Source organism: Lissotriton helveticus, chromosome 10 (genome assembly GCF_964261635.1).
Source record: "Lissotriton helveticus chromosome 10, aLisHel1.1, whole genome shotgun sequence".
Taxonomy (NCBI): domain Eukaryota; kingdom Metazoa; phylum Chordata; class Amphibia; order Caudata; family Salamandridae; genus Lissotriton; species Lissotriton helveticus.
This window is the reverse complement of record NC_136071.1, coordinates 1105720874-1105738017: the sequence shown is the minus strand read 5'-3', so window position 1 is coordinate 1105738017 and position 17144 is coordinate 1105720874. Positions and strand designations below refer to the sequence as shown.

The window sequence follows — 17144 nt, the reverse complement described above, 5'->3', positions numbered from 1 at the left end:
TTCTAAATTCCTGCATAGTTGATATTTGGTGTTAAATAGCAACGGTTAACTTTATGCCTGGTTCACAAATGTCTTCAAAACCTGTATTTAAAAACATTATGAATTGATTGTAACAATGTCATTTGGTTAAATTAAAGTTCTTGTACATTGCCTGATTTTTAGAGGACATTGCATTCAGTAGAGCTTTTTCTTGGTAGTTGAGCATTGTTAAACTATATTTGCTCACTGTTATTAAATCATTTATGAACTAGCCTTAATGTGATTGTTTTTCAGTTGATCCAGGTACCCAGGAAACAAATAACTTCAATGTGTCTACTCAAGTGTCCACACAAGATGAACACCATTTGTTCAACAGCCAGAGTGGCCTTGCTGACTCTTCCACCATGGTTGAAGAAGGTTTATTCAGCAGACGGAAGTTCCTGGTACTGGGATTTGCTGAGAAAGACCAGGCCATCATTACAGAGCTTATTACAAAGAACGCTGGGAAAGTTCAGTCTCCTCATATCCGGGGCATTGCTGATTATGCTGTGGTTCCTTTACTGGGTTGTGATGTCGAGTCAACGGTTGGAGAGGTTGTAACTAATGCATGGCTGGTAAGAATTTGTTGGCTTCCCATTGAACTATCAGAATAGTCCCATTGAATTATCAGAATAGTGCAGTCTAATGCATTTTAAGGTTTCTTACATAAATTATATATTGCTCCTGGTGGGAGCAAAACACAAAAAATAGGTTTGTGGGATCATGTATGTTTTAAGTTGTGTTTTTTGTTGTTGAAGATTTAGTGAGGATTTAAAATGTGAAATTTGAAAGCACGGTGTCATGGAATAGTTCAGTACGTACAACAAATATCTAGGGGGAAAATGTGTGCCTTACTGAAGTGTTCACTGTAAGAAAACATTTTTGAAGATTTACTCAAGAAAATCTGCTTCTAAATGTTGGTCTTAAATTTAAATCTTAATCCCTCCCGCATTTTTAAACGTGGCTTGGATACCTAAGATGAGACTATAGAGAGGTGTGGCGCCGCGGCCAGGGCGACTGACGCTGGAATCTGGGGATCACGGTTCGATCCCTAGCGCCGGCGGCAGGTCAGCCCAGCACCATGTGACTCTGGGCAATAGCTTGCTTAATCTTCCCGACGGCCCCCAGCGCCTAGAGACCCTAACGGGTGATTGTGCGCTTTACAAATGTGGATTATTATTATTATTATATTATATTCTACTCCTGACGACACAAATGTGGTGGCCTACCTTTACAGAAAAATGCTTATGCTGAGCATGACGATCAAGATTTTGGAATCTGCTGCAGTCATCCACAAAGAACTGTCTGCATCAGAGTTCACTTAAAGCATCCTCACCTAACTTCTCTGAAGAATTTTTATGATCCTTTATCTGGAAATGGGTGATAAGCGAACAGCAGTATATCCCATTCCAACATGACGGTAAAGCATTCTCACAAAATAATTCACTTCATTCCTGCTGGCTTTCCCAATTTGATGACCGGTCTTTTCTAGGCACAAATTAAGTCCATTATATTCAGATAGAGTGGAGGGCATCGGTTGGGATAGCTTCTGCATGGCTTGGGAGAGTGTTCATCCTTGTCCTGGGTTCCCCATGTAGCAATTCTGGATCTATTTGATTTTTGTCCTCAGTTAATGTGTGTAATATTAGGGCCAAGTGTGACCAGAATTTAACTCAGAGTTGGAGGGGTAGGGGGTTTGTGGTCTGTATGGGCACACAGTGTGCACCCTACTTTTCTTGGGATTGACTACAGTCCACTCACTGGGCTCCAATACCGACAGTGAAGGCAGCGATGGATCCTACCTGTGTATAGGATTTTTTAGTGTTGCGTGTCCAGGGATAGTGGCCTTTACAACTGACTGCAAGTCCTATTCAACTAGCTCCTCAGTCCATCCATGCAGGACGTAGATGTTGCATACATGTATACCTTATTTATACGCAGAAGGATAAGCGTGAAGCTATAGGATTGACTGTTGCAGTCCAAGAATACATTTTGAATCTCCTCTGTGAATGATGAAGGCTGGAGTGAGCATGATGGACAGTAATGCCTGTGATAGATTGGTGCAAAGAACACTTTTAACGTCATTCAGTGGCTTGGCCATCTGAAATAGACATGCCTTTTTGGGGGAGGTGCTAGTAGAAAACTGTGACCACACTACAGCAGTTCTAGCTTGAACATCACAATTGCAATACGGGAAGGGCTTTTCAACTTTGTAAGGTGGGTATGAGTTTGGATGCAAGCAAGACCCAGCTAAGAAGGACCCTTTTGATCAACAGATGTGAGCAAATGTAGCTTCTGTCCACCAGTGTTCATGTAGCCCATCCCCTCCTAGTTTGGAGCATACACCAACGTTTTTAAAGTAGTGTGCAAAAAAGTTTGTGTTGTTTTCAAGCAACTTACATTGACACCAGGGCATCTATAAAAAAAAACTAGAGGACATTCATAACCTTTTCGCCTGATTAATGTGTGCCTGTGGGGTCGGGGGGGCAGTGGGGGTGTTGAATGGAAGGAGATTATACACCCCAACATCCTTGGTGCCACTAATTGTGTTTCTCACTAGTATTGTGATATTACCTGCATGAACCTGGTAGTAATTACAAAGTGCTATTGACTCTCAAAGAGTAACTGTGCTTAATGTGTTTTCAGTACATTTGCCCTTTGCATTTTATGTGTTTAGTAGCTTCATTTATGCTGTGAACAAAGTTATATTCAAGTAAATGTACAGAGTCTCTTCTCTGCACTGCCTTCCTAAGTAAGCTTTATACTGCACAGTGTAGCTTTCCTGTGGATCAAGAATTGGGAATCAGTTTTTGCTCCAACTGTACAGTAGGTACTGCAAACCATGAGGTAAACCTTCCTTATTATCCGTTTTTGTGCCCACTAACCACTGATTACCCTAGGACTCCCGAACAAGTTTCCTCAAACTGGACCTTTAAGACAATTCTAGGGAAACACGTTTAGTAACCCACATGGGTGGATGGCCAGGAGCATGCTGTTATAACCAGGATCCTTCCTAACTCCCATGTTATTCTTGGAGGACAGAGAATCTTACAACAGCATTGTGCACATATTGCTTTAGTATTTAAAGTTGACTAAATATAAAGGAGCTGCATCAAGGTCCTTTTAGTGAATTTGGGCATTGGTGGAAAACAAAAATGTGTCCAACCAAGCTAGCCGCTTGCAGTCTACCGCCAAATGGCTCCCACAACAAGCACAAAGCCACACTCAGAACCTAGATATTACTGTTACCCGTCTATTTCCATTTGCCTCGGGTCACTTCACATCTTATTTACAAAGTCTCTGCCATCCAGAGAAGCTCATTTGCTTGAGGGTTTCGCGAAAACAAACTTAAGCTTGCCTGTCTGCTCCAGGTTCTGGGACTGTCGGGGAATTTTCCGATTTTTCTCCTCGTAGAGTAACAGCAGAATCTTCCAGAAATCTTGACTTACTGTCCTGCCTAATAATACTGATAGAAAACCATGTACAGACAGCACTTATCCAGTTGTCTAGGGAGGTTTGTATACTAAGCACAGTGACGGCAAATAAGTACTTTTCCCTCATGGGCCTCTTGTCAGCATGAATCATCATAATCACGTTATCTAGGGCGTGAAAGTGAGTTTGCAGGCGCAACTATATTTTCAGAGGAAACAAACCCATAACAACATCCACATAAGCATGTATGTTATGGACTGAAGAAAACCAGCCCTTGTTTTGTGGCTCTGGCGCTCCCAACTACACAAGACATGGGCCCTTCCGTACACCTCAGCTGTAGGTCAGGGTTTTTCAAAGATGCATCCTTGAAATGCTAGAACATACACATGGGCCTGCTTGGGAGCAATTGACTAGGTGTTGGCGTGCAATAATATCTGTATGTTGAGGATTTTTCAGAACCTTTGGAAGACATCCCTCAGATGATGGGAATATTTGTTTTAGTGAAGGAAAGCGACCATGTTATCGGTCTCACAGTGGCGTAACAAAATTGAGGGGGGGGGGGCCTGCAAAGTACCTAGAGGTCCTCCACCTCTGGACACAATCAGGTGCCCTCAGGCGAGGGGCCCTGCTGCCTGTGCACAGTGCTGGAGGGGGTCCCCTGGAGCTTGAGCCCCCCCTGCAAAACAGGGGCTGCGGGGGCTAATGTTACCCCACTGTTGTCTCAGTCAGGGTGGTACTCGCGTAATCCTTTGAAGGTGTGCCAAGCCATAAGCTTACAGATCTCCGACCTCGCTGACAGCTCAGCACCTACTGGAAAGAAATATTGAGTGAGCATGTCCTAAGAAGGAGAATCACTCAGTTTGAACCTAAATACCATAGACCATCTTTTCTGTCTCTTAGATATGCCAGTTATATACTAGTTTTCTTCTTCGCTTGTAGATATCGAGGTAGGTGACAGTGGGAAGCATTTCTCATTTATTGGGGGAAGAGCTTGCCTCATCTCTCGCCCACTTACTAGTTGGGAAGCTAACCATAAGTCTTTACCAGATTATCCTAATAGACCTCAGTCTGAATGTGTAAACATGGTATATAGTACCTATATATCTGTAAATCGAGAGACATCACTCTTTGCAAACAGAACCTAGAATCCTGTCTACAAATTCAGGGGCCTAATTCTCCACCTAGCATCACTCAGCCTAACGTAGAAGCTTCTGAGGGGATGACGCTTGGATGCCAAAAGATGCACTGGTTTATTTTTTATTGTTTTATTTTTTTTTAAAAACCTTTATTTGCAAAATAAGGACATATACAGACCTACAACCACCAAGGCCGGTCAGCAATACGAAACAGTAAAAATAAAGCAATACACAGCTCATCAGCCGACAACCCAAGGGTCCGGCAGCGGAAAAGCATGACGTGGTGAGAAGCGTCTGGTAAATGAGGAGGAAGAAAAGGTTTCCATTTTATAACACACAGAGAACAGAAAAGAAAACCCAGAAGAAAAAGAAACGAGGCAAATTTACCAATATACGGGCTGCTACTTGTGATGTGAGGGGGACAACGAAAAGCAAGCATCAGGAAATCATGGAGGTGGGGTGTGGGGACCAAGAGCGAGCAATACTTTACATTAAACAAAAATTCAAAAAGAACTGGAACGTACAATCAGGGAGAGCCTGTATCATCATGGGACTCTACAAAAGGAGGGTCACAAATCCCACCGCGATACGAATTCCACTGACCCCAAATCCTACCCCACTTCTTAGGCCTACCCCTGGAGACGTATACAAATTTTTCCCTAAACATGCACCAGTCCATGTTCTCCTCCCAGGTCGTGACCAGTGGTGCCCTATGCGACCCCCAGAGTTGAGCAATATCTCTTTTGGCGATAATATTTCCTAATGTGACCCACTGAGTCTGGGCAACGGTGCAGTCATTCGGTTCCCAGATGTTCTGCAAGTAGCGCCGGGCCTCAGGAAGTAGCCCGACGCCCGTCACCTCTCTCATCACCTCATGCACTTGAGTCCAAAAAACCACTACCTCCGGGCACTCCCATATAATATGGAGGAAAGTAGCAAGCAAACCACATCCACGTCGACATAGCCCATCCATCGAATAACCCATATGTATCAATCGTGCACCCATGACATAGGTGCGATGAAGAATCTTTAGCTGCACCAGTCGGAGACGCGCCGGAATTGCAACTTCCTTTGGGGAGGAGACTGCAGCCTGCCAGTCCTCATCGTCTAGCTCCAGCCCGTCACCGGTCCATGCCTCACGCAGCTGTATAAGAAGGTCCGAACGGACATTAATACGTTTTTTGTATATGAGGGAGATCGTGCTGTCGGGAACATGTCCATCAAGCATTCTATCCTCCAAGGGAGAAGACTCAGGGATCGATGTGCCAGCAGGGAAAACCGAATCAAGCGCGTGGCGGATCTGAAGGTATCGAAAATATTCCCTATCACCCAGCTTATATTCCCGTTGTAACTCGTCAAAAGTTTTGACTCTATTGGTGGCCCAAAGATCACCCACTTTGCTGATACCGATAAGGTCCCACCTATCGAATCCCTTCGAGGACCACAGGCCACCCAGCCTTTCAGCAGCATAGAGAGGAGTTGCCCTAGTGAGTTTATCAGTCCAACCCATGGCCGACGTTGCACTACCCCAGACACGCAGTGCCACTGCAGTGGGGCCTGTCAAATACCTCCTGTCACTCTTGGAATAAAGCGCTCTATTATAATCGCCCCCCGGGAGTTGCCACTTATCCATATCATAAGCGGGATTGGGGACAGGGCCATACATGGCGTGGTTAATAGCACTCAACTGGGACGCCCAATAATAACGTTTGACATCCGGTAAAGCTATCCCACCATCATACCAGGGCAAAGTCAATTTCGCCAGCGCTATACGCAGTCTCCCGCCCCAAATCAATTTCCTCTGGGGACCTTCGATTTCACTAAAATAGCCAGCTGGGACTAAGTCCAGCGTGTTCTGGATGGCGTATAAGAATCGGGGAAGAGACATCATTTTAAACATGGCCGCCCGCCCTAAGGGGGAAAGAGGCAGTCCACACCATGCCGCCACATACGACCGAAGTCGGACAAGCGGAGGCAGCAGATTACGCTCAAATCGGTATTTGAAACCACCACTGGAGACAGGTATAGGGCAGAAGCGGGGCAGAGAAGGTTGTCCACCCGCGAGCGGGTAAATACAGGATTTAGTCCAGTTAATAACCAAACCAGAATTCTTCCCAAAAGAGCTCAGGACGTCAAACAGGACTCCCAATGACTTACGGGGAGAAGTGAGGTACAATAGAATATCATCAGCATAAAGTGAAACCCGATCCTCAAAGGTAGGAGACCACCGAATACCCTTGAGCGAGGGCTCCCAGCGGAGCCACGCAGCAAGGGGTTCAAGAGCAAGCGCAAAAAGGAGAGGCGACAAAGGGCAGCCCTGTCTTGTGCCACGTCCGAGAACAAAGGGATCCGAGACCCTTCCGTTAACCACCACCTGTGCCAGCGGTTGTTCATATAACAGTTTAACCCATCCTATGAACTTGGGACCAAAGCCAAATTTAGCGAGGGCAGCCCACAAATAGGGCCATTCCACCGTATCGAAGGCCATCGAGGCATCGAGGGAAACCAAAATGGCCGGTTCCGCAAGAGACCCCGCCCTCGCCAAAACACCGTGTAGACGGCGAAGATTGAGTGCAGTGTTACGGTGGGAGATAAACCCAGATTGATCAGGGTGCACCAACTCGCCGATCACAGTGATCACGCGGTTCGCCAAAATTTTAGCAAGAACCTTAGGCTCCACATTCAGAAGCGAGATCGGCCGATATGACGAACAATGTTCCCGGGGCTTTCCGTCGTTATGGATGACCACAATGGACGCCAGTCTCTGATCTCGGGGAAGAAGCCCGAGATCTCGCGACGCCAAAAATGTCCAACGAAGGTACGGCGCCATTTTATCAGGACACAACTTATATAGCTCGACTGGCAAACCATTCGGGCCCGAAGCCTTACCAGAACGGAGTGCACGGATAGCAAGCGCTACTTCATCGGTAGAAAAATTCGCCTCCATAAGCTCTCTATCCGAATCCGAGAGACTAGGCAACACAATATCGCGGAGCAACAGGTGCGAGTCCTCCTCAGGTCTGTCCGAGACCGGCGAGTACACCTTCCGAAAGTGCTGGGCAAAGACCTCAACGATCTCGACCGGGTCCACAACTCGCACACCATCCACTCGCTCAATAACAGGCACAACACGATTCACTCTGTCCCGCTTATCGAGCCAAGCAAGCAATTTCCCCGCCTTATCACCCAAATCATACAAGCGTCCCTGCTGCTCACGATGCATCGCTTTAGCCGCATCAGTCACCAGAGCTCTGGATTCAAACTGTTTAAGCGCCAAGGAGTGTAGGCTATCAGGCGTAATCACAGATTCCATCTGTTCTTCCAATTCAGAGATATCATTTTCAAGCCGCACCACTTCTTTAGTTCTGCGCCCCCTTTCGCTGGCAATCAAAGAAAGTGTCTGACCCCGGATCACAGTTTTACACGCCTCCCATAGAGTAACAGGGGAGGATACTGACCCTTCATTCTCAGCAAAATAATAATCCATGCATTTAACCACTTCCTTACTAATGTTGGGGTTACGAAGATGCCACGGATTAATAGGAGCAACACGACCCCCGGACTCTAGCCGTACATCAATGGTGAGCCATAGTGGGGAATGATCTGAAATCCCCCTCGCCAGATGTCTAATTTCTCTCACGGAGACCATCTGTGCCGCTGGAATAAGAATATAATCTAGTCGCGATAGACTACCATGGGCCCCCGAGAAAAAGGTGTATTGGAGCTGGCCAGGGTGAAGTTGTCTCCAACAATCCGCTAATCCCAGTGTGTCCATGAAACGGCTCAACCATAACTGCGACGTGGGGAGGGTTCTACAAGGGTGTCGATCCTCCTCTCCACTGACCACCGAATTAAAATCGCCAGGATTACCCCACCCAAATCCGAAAAAGTGGTAGACTGCAGACCAGGGGGAACGTACACAGACAAGATGGAAATCGTCTTCCCCTCCCATCGACCCACAACAGCAGCATAGCGACCCTATCATTCAGCACCTCGTCATCTACCTCGAGGGGGAGGGAGTTCCTAACCAAGATACCCGCCCTCCTCGACCCAGTGGTGAATCCAGAGTGGGCCACCAAACGGTAGCCCCTCCTATTCAGCGCATGGCACGTACTGCCCACCAAATGCGTTTCTTGTAGTAGAACAATATCCGGGGAGTGCCGCTTCAAGTACTGCAAAACTATCCCCCGTTTAATTCGATCCCCGAGACCATTAACGTTCCAGCTCAACACCCTCAGCCCCCTAACCCCCATCCCAGACGAAAAACAACAGTCCCCCTCTCCACAGAGCAAGCACAAAGGATACCAAATCAGAGCCTCGAAATAAACAGACAAGAAAGGACCCCCCCACCACCCCCCAGAGAACCCTCAACACACAACCCCTCTCCCTGGACCCCTGCGGTAGACCAGAGAGCCACCCCAACTTGCAGTGTGCCTGTCGCCCCATTAAACTAACCTACAAAAAGAGAGAAAAATATCCCCTGAGGAGGAAGAGTCCCGAGTCCAACCACCCCCGGGTATCCGTTGCGTATAAACATCGCTATCGCAGAGCCGCTGCAAAGCGTCCAATAATGGCTCATCGAAACTGACTCACTACTCCAGGTCCTCCAGGCCGCCCTCGGCACCCCTCATAGTCTCCGAGCTGGTACGCTGTGTCGGCAAAGTGTCCAGCCAGTCAGCGATCAAAAAAAAATGTGCGTTCGTTGTGCTCAATCCGTAAACGAGCCGGGAAAAGCATGGCGTATTTCAGTTCTATGTCTCTAAGGCGTCGTTTCACCCCCGTAAAGGCCATACGTTGCTTCTGCAATGCCTGGGTGAAGTCCGGATAGAAGCTGATCGAAACATTTTCAAACTTTGTGGGACCATTGACACGGGAGGCCTGCAGGATAGCGTCTCTGTCCCGGTAATTAAAGATCCTGGCTATGATAGGCCTCGGAGCGGCCCCAAGCTTGGGCTTCCCGCCTGGAATCCGATGAGCGCGCTCCACAGCGAAAAGACTACTAAGACCCTTTGGTGACAAATAGTTCTGGATAAGGTCTTCAACCAGAAGGTCCGTCGGTACTTCCGTAGAATTCTCCGGAACGCCCACGATGCGGACATTATTTCGTCTAGCCCGGCTCTCGAAATCATCCAGCCGACGGGCAAACGAGTACCTAGCCATGCGAAGATCACGGACCTCGGTCTGAAGATCTGAGACATCTGTAATTAGGCTCGCCGTCTTCACATCCAAAGATTTGACCCGGTCGTTGGTTTTCCCCAGGTCTGTCCTGATAAGGTTGACCTCAATCGCAACCGTATCCAACTTAGTAGCAAGAGTTTCATATTGCTGCCCCATCGCAGTCTGGATATTGGCAATGGCGCCCATAACATCTGCCAAAGTCGGCTCCTCAGTCACAGGGGTACCGTCACCAGCCTCTCCGGGGGACTTACTCGATCCACCCGGGGATCCCTTCGGGCGAGTAAAGCGGTCTATAGTCTGGGACTGAGCGTCTCCCCCTCGATTCGGGCCTCTGGTGTTACGCCTCTCGGGGTCCGTCCTGCCCGTCATAATGGTCGACGAGCTCCAAAGGGTCTTTCGAGACCTAGTCAGAATGATTCCCCCTATGGCAAACTGAAGGAATCGAGAGGTCGAGGAACGACAGCCGAATGAAAGTCTGCGGCAGAGCAGGGCAGCAGTATCCGCCAGCAATGATTCAGCACCAACAATGACCGAAATCGAAACCGAAAGTACCACAGGGGCAACGGAGGCGTCTCTCCAGCCGTTGTTGTTCAATTGCCACCTGGGCACCTTGGGAACTCGAGCCCCTGGATGGCCACTACCGTAGGCCTCAGATTATGGAGTGCTGCAATTCCAGTTCCCGGCGGCCAAATCGAAGTCTGGAAGAAGCATTCGGTATCAGCAGGGCATCAACAAGAAGCACCCGTCGTCTAAATCAGGATCTGTGCCAGGATAGATAAGGGTGGCGGAAGGGGTCTCGGGAACCCTCTGCTCACGCGTCCATCTTGGATCCGCGCGTAGCTCCTCATGCACTGGTTTATTGACTGTGTTTAGTAACATTACTTAATTCCAGCAATGGAGCAGGGTGTGTTTATGGTGGACTGTAAATTCTATAACTAGCTTTAGCCATGAGATTTTACCACAATTGTTGTGCTTGCAAAATCTGTTGTTCTGCAAGCATGCACCTCGTTGTAATCTAGTTGTACTGTCAAAACACAATTTAGGATGCCCTTTTCTGCAAACCTCTGGGAGGTCATGAGTTTTTAACAACTAACAAACATAGGAGTGAGCTTTCTGTGCCGCTGACTTAAAGGTGGCTTTCAGCTATTACCTTAATGAGGTGAGGAAGCTTGTATCTAATACTCCGCTATTAGTTGTGTATGGGCAGTCTAGTCTTCGACAGCTAGTTGCATTGCAATCTCATATTGATTTTTTTTCTTACTGTTGGTACTGGAATGTTCCTTGCATAGTTTTAAAGCTAAGTTTGTGGTCTCAAGGGGTGTTCTAAGCATACCTTTCTAGCAGAATGGACATAATCATGCCGCAAGATACTGATTTTGAAGAGTGAGATAGATGCCTTCTGGTTTCACTCTGGTAAACATACACTTGAAACAGGGCACATAAAATAGTCCTGCATGTCCTTTTCATAAAAAATGTTTTATTACATTTCTTTAGTCAAATTCAATACACCATAAAATAACATAAAAAAACACCACATTACCAACACTGTAATACAGCTAAATAGTATTCGACTCAGTTTTCACAGCCCTCCATCATTCATTCCAGAACCGCACACCCGAAATGCCTGGGTCGGAGAGGACCCAGAGACAGGAAGGGGGTTGGGGACCAGCTAGTAAACGTAGGTGAGATACACAGCCCCCTGCAATAGTTGTTTTATTTGCCCCAGACTTTTATCCTTTTTTTTTTGGACATCCCCTATTGGTGGAGACTGTTTTTTCAGCTACGATATTCATGTCCATATCTTTTCTCCACTCGCTCAGGCTTGGTGCTATGTCTGCTCCCCAGCAGCAAGCTATTTTGTGTTTTGCTACAGCCAGGCGCAGGGTCATCCAGGACCGTCCCATTAGATTGCTGTCCGATTCCTCCCATATGTTAAGGCGGCACCACTTTGGTGTAGGAGGGATTGTCTAGTCCCAACTGGCATTCATACAATTTACTATTGCCTCCCAAAAAGACTGTATGGCGGGACATTCCCATATAATGTTGAAGAAAGTGCTCTTCTGGGCGCAGTTTCTTCATGATGTATCACTAATAATAATAATAATAATAAAGTAGTTTGTATAGCGCCTGGTTACGCGCTCAGTGCCCTACCCATTTTCACCATTGTGGTACAGGCAAAGTAGGCTCTGTGAGGTACCTTCAGCTGCACCAACCGAAATCCTGCCTTAATTGCTATTTCTCTAGGCAAGGCCAGCGCCTCCGGCCATTCTTCGTCCTAGATCCCTCAAGTCCAGGGCTCACCTCTCACGCGAGCAGAGAAGTGTGTTGGTTGTGTTAATGATTTTCCAGTATGTGAGTGAAGTTACTTTACTTGGTATGTGCTCATCTAGCAAACTGTTTTCCAGGGAGGAGGAGTCCGGAAGCTCTTCCCCTACAGGTATGGCCGCCTGAAGGGCATATCTTAACTTGCAGGTAGTGAAATATCTCAGTATCTGCCAGGTTATATTCCCTTCGGAGATCAGCAAAAGGGAGTACTGAACCCCTCATCCATAAATCTCCTATTTTAGACAGCCCATTAGGTCCAATTTGTCAAACCCCAGGTATGCCACCAGTGTGCCCAAAGCTTCAGAGTCCCAACACGGGGTGCACTGAGTCAGTCTACCTTTCCACCCCAGTGTTTTATGTGCTGCATGCCAGAGACCACTGGTCACAGCCATTGGGCCCTACTGTCGCAGGCATTTCGTTGTAGAGAAGGCCCTTAGGTGCCCACCTGGACGCATCACCAGGTGATCCATCCGGATCGACGGTTCATCATCTAGTAGGTGTATCCATTTGTTAACCGTAGTCCGCTGTACCGCCCAATAGTACTTCTGTGCAACCATCAGGGCAATGTCTCTATCGTAAAACCAAAGGGGATGATGGACGGAGTGTTGAACATTCCAAGCACTCACCCCCAGTCAACTGATCTTGGTTTAATCAATCATCATTCTTTAGCACACTCCGCCACCCCAGTTCAGACATGGCCATATGCAAATCAGTCTGACCCTGTGCCTCATGGGAACAGTCCAGCCCGAACTGCCAAACCATGTCTTCCCTGGACCGCAAACAAGCATCCTGGGAACGGTTTCTGGCTAATCAGCCGTCATCAGCCAGGCTAGCTTGAATCCAGTGGCAAAGTGAGCAAGGGACCCACGTCTGGGCATACCCTGCCAACTTAGGGGGAACAAAGCAAAACCAAATGGGATGATGGACGGAGTGTTGGACATTGCAAGCACTCACCCCCAGTCAACTGATCTGGGTTTAATCCATCCTCATTCTTTAGCGCACTCCTCCACCCCAGTTCAGATATGTCCATATGCAAATCAGTCTGACCCTGTGCCTCATGGGAACAGTCCAGCCCGAACTGCCAAGCCATGTCTTCCCTGGACCGGAAACAAAAATCCTGGGACCGGTTTCTGGCTAATCAGCCGTCATAAGCCAGGCTAGCTTGAATCCAGTGTCAAAGTGAGCAAGGTACCCACGTCTGGGCATACCCTGCCAACTTAGGGGGAACAAAGCAAAAACAAAGGGGATGATGGACGGAGTGTTGAACATTGCAAGTACTCCACCCCCCCCTCCAGTCAACTGATCTGGGTTTAATCCATCATCATTCTTTAGCGCACTCCACCACCCTAGTTCAGACATGGCCATATGCAAATCAGTCTGACCCTGTGCCTCATGGGAACAGTCAGTCCGAACTGCCAAGCCAGGTCTTCCCTGAACCGGAAACAAGCATCCTGGGACCGGTTTCTGGCTGATCAGCCGTCATCAGCCAGGCTAGCTTGAATCTAATGGCAGGGTTTGCCCAGACGTGGATCCCTTGCTCACTCTGCCACTGGATTCCAGATAGCCTGGCTGATGAGGGTTATGAACCCGAAACCAGACGGATTTGCAAATGGCTATGTCTGAACTGGGGTGGTGAAGTGAGCTAAAGAATGATGATGGATTAAACCCAGATCAGTTGTCTGGGGGTGAGTGTTTGATTTTCTCAAGAGCTCCGTCCATAAATCCCCTTTGGTATCGCAATGTCTCTATCGTACCACCCTCGTGTTAGCTTATTAAGTGTGATTCTTGCCGCTCCCCCATTCCATAGGAGTATTCGCAGTGTGGAATTTGTTTTAAACTATTGTGAGGGAACGGGGAACGGTGCGTTGTGTAGAGCATATCAAAAGCGTGGTAATGCCATTATCTTGAAGAGTGTACCTCTCCTGAGTTCAGTGACATTCAGTGCTGAATGTCACTCATCAGCCTTTTCAATGGGGGAAGGAGGTTCTTCTCATAGAAGAGAGTGGGATCTCCCCAGATATGTGAAACCCTCTGTGGTCACCCGTATCTCACAGTTTTTAGGCAAGACTGGCATGATCAGTGATTTCGCTCCGTTTACCGTGTATCCGGAGAAATGGCTAAAGTTGTTAATGATGCTTATCACTTTGGCTAGGTAGCGCTTGTGATCGGCCATATATAGGAGGACGTCCTTAGCGTAAAGCGATATTCTGGCCTCCCAATGACCTGACCCTGCATGTACTTATGAACATATTTGTTTGGGCACAATTTGCATGCCATCCACTGGATATCTCAAGTGAAAAAATCACTACAACTGCAAGTACCTTTACTTGTGATGCTCAATTCACTAAGAAGGACATATGTGTTGTGGTACAAGTAATCCTTTTTGGGTGGAAGAATGAATAACTCTCTTGTTCCCCTTCGACCCCCTGCAGAGGACATACCCAGATACTAATACGAGATTAATGTAACCATTTATATGGGTTTTGATTGAGTTGAAAAGTAATGACGTTGTTTTTTTACTTACTGCATGTTTGTCTGTTGGTAAATCCTTTGTGAAAGTCCTTATCGGGTCATTTTAGCAGGAGACAGACCATGTCAGGAAATACATTTTGTTATTACATTTTTCTTTTTTCCTATTTTGTTTTAATGGTTTATAAATGGCCTTTTCTTCCAGGGTATGTGTGATGAACAGGAAACTCTTTTAGATCCCCGGTCCCATCCTCTTTTCACACCAGTAACCATGGCTGAAGGCTGCACTCCACTTGAAAAATGTGTACTTTCCGTGAGCCAATTTGCCGGTGCAGAACGAGATGCTATACTACATTTGGCTGCGTTACTTGGAGCAAGGTTTGTAATATGCATGTTTGCTTTGCTTACCTGATACTACTGGACACTAACCTCTGACTAAGAAATGTTCTTGTTCATAAAGCATTTACTTATAAAATGCAAAAAACAAACATAAATATTGTGAATAATCATTATGCATTTCTGTTTCTTGAAAAAAAACAATATTCGAAGTGTACATCTTTGTTGTTTGTGGGAAGTTACCTGCTAAAGGCAAAGTTGCTTTGAGTAACCTTTTTTGTCAATATGATGAGATATATTAAGAACCATATGTAGCCGACCTACTTGCAACTGTCCAAGACCTTTTCTCGAAGTTATGACTGATTCGTCTGATCTTTGCCTCTTTTTACAAACCTGAGTGTGCAATTGAGCTATAAGTCTTCACTCTATTTGTTTTTTTTAATAAACATTTTTAATCCAATGCTAGGTTAACAAAATAGCAATATATATATATTTTCTTCCATTGCTGGAAAACGTATACTGTCAATTGGTGCAGTTATAAGCAAGAAAAGGTGAAGTTAATTAAAGAGGGTCAAGAATAAATTCCTGTACTAATCCAAATCATCAGAAAAGAATATGTCTGCTAAAACTAATTAGGTAACTTAAGCCCTTCTTTCCACCCAACATAAAACAACATTTCAGGGGGGCGTGCCCAAGATGGCGACGGAGTGAGACGTCTTTCAGAGTCCCTCCGGCGCCAAACTCAGCTTAGCATTGTTTAGCCCCTGGAGCAGCGAGCTATCGGCTCCCCCACTGCCTGCTGTGACCCCCGAGGCGGAGGGGCTGGGTCCGGTGCCACAAATTCGTCCAGCTGAGGCCTGGAGGCGGTCTCAGGCACAACGGCGGTCTGCGGCCCTGCGATCCCTGGCCTTCGAGTGGCGAGAGAGGGCGGACATCCTACGCCGCGGAAGAGAGGAGCGAACGTGGGCGGAGGAGCGAACGCGGGTGGAGGCCCGCGCACAGGAGTGACTTCGGCGCCCTCGGCTTTCGGCTTGCCGCCTCCCGGGGGTGCTGCGCCAGGCTCCGGAGAAGCGCGGCCTCGCCGAGAGACTCCGCTGCGGCTGGTAGGAGGGTGCCGAAGGTGTAGGCCGGCAGGGGACGGCGTGAACCGCGGCTGCTCTGCTTCTCCCCCCGTCCCTGATCGGACCTGACGGGTAGGGCTGCCTTGCCGAGGCGAATCTCCCCGGAACACTGACCGCATGAGGGGAACGCCCAGAGGTGCTACCACGCCACCTTGCCTGTGCCTCGCCTGGGGAGCTGCGTTGCTGCGGCGGTGAGCCGCAATTAGAAAGCCTGGCCTGTGTACATCTGTAGCGCTGAAGGTGCGGAGGGAGACTCTGCCTGGCGTTGTGCAGCGGCGGCGACCCTCCGCGGCGCCGGACAGACCCCCTGGGACCTGGCTTGCGGGTGGACCTGCTTGGCGCATGACTATGGGACGACCGCTGCAGAAGTAACGCAGTTGCCTGCTGCAGCGCGAGTCCTGGCTGCGGACGATTGCAGTGGGGGGTGCGCCCTGATCTTTGGAGGGGTCTGGCTGGCAGGGAGCCCTGCGTTGAACATTCGCATTAGCGGCGCCTATGCAAAAGGGACCTGCACAGGCACCCGGGCTGAGTGAGTGGTGGCAAGCGGCCTACGCCACGTGATGCTAGGCGGATCGCGAGGCGCTTGAGTCCGGTATCGGCACCTGAGGCGGCTTTGGAAAAACACAGGGTTCGCCTCTTGGAGACGGGCCTGGGAGTCCCGGAGCTGAAGTGGTGGTTCGACTGGTCCCTGGGCTGGAGCCAGCTGTCCTTGCGAAGAACTGACGCTGTCTACAGTGGGGCTTGCGACGTGTCCTCACAGCGGACTGGGGCCCTCTTCCACCACTGGTAGGTGGGAGACCCAACGACGCCACGATGTCCGCGTCACAGCGTAAAGGGAAACCTGGTAAGGAAGCACCACAGAAGGGGACCCAACAGCCGGCGTCTCCTGGACCCAGCGCGTCTCCCAAGCAGAACGACGATGAGGCTCCTGCCACCAAGGCCTTTATGATGGAACTTTTCGCCGCCATAAAGGAAGACATCTCAGAGCTCCTCTCTCAACTAGCCTCGGACCTTCGCGAGGTGCGGAGAGATGTGGACGGCATAGGAGAACGAGTGGCCACCCTGGAGGATCATGACCTCAGTGTAGAGAACGACGTGCATCAGCTACAGCAAGATGTAATCCGACTCA

At 48.3% G+C, this 17144-nt stretch overlaps 1 protein-coding gene across 5 annotated transcripts in view; it reads left to right on the top strand.

Moving 5' to 3' along the window:
• TOPBP1 (DNA topoisomerase II binding protein 1) overlaps positions 1 to 17144 on the top strand; it is a 303450-nt gene that overhangs the window by 102714 nt on the left and 183592 nt on the right. For all 5 annotated transcript variants that reach the window (XM_078663859.1, XM_078663862.1, XM_078663863.1 and 2 more), the window contains 2 exons: positions 274 to 593; positions 14764 to 14936. In XM_078663859.1, coding sequence (XP_078519985.1) covers positions 274 to 593; positions 14764 to 14936 — 493 coding nt within the window. The remainder of the gene's footprint in view (positions 1 to 273; positions 594 to 14763; positions 14937 to 17144) is intronic.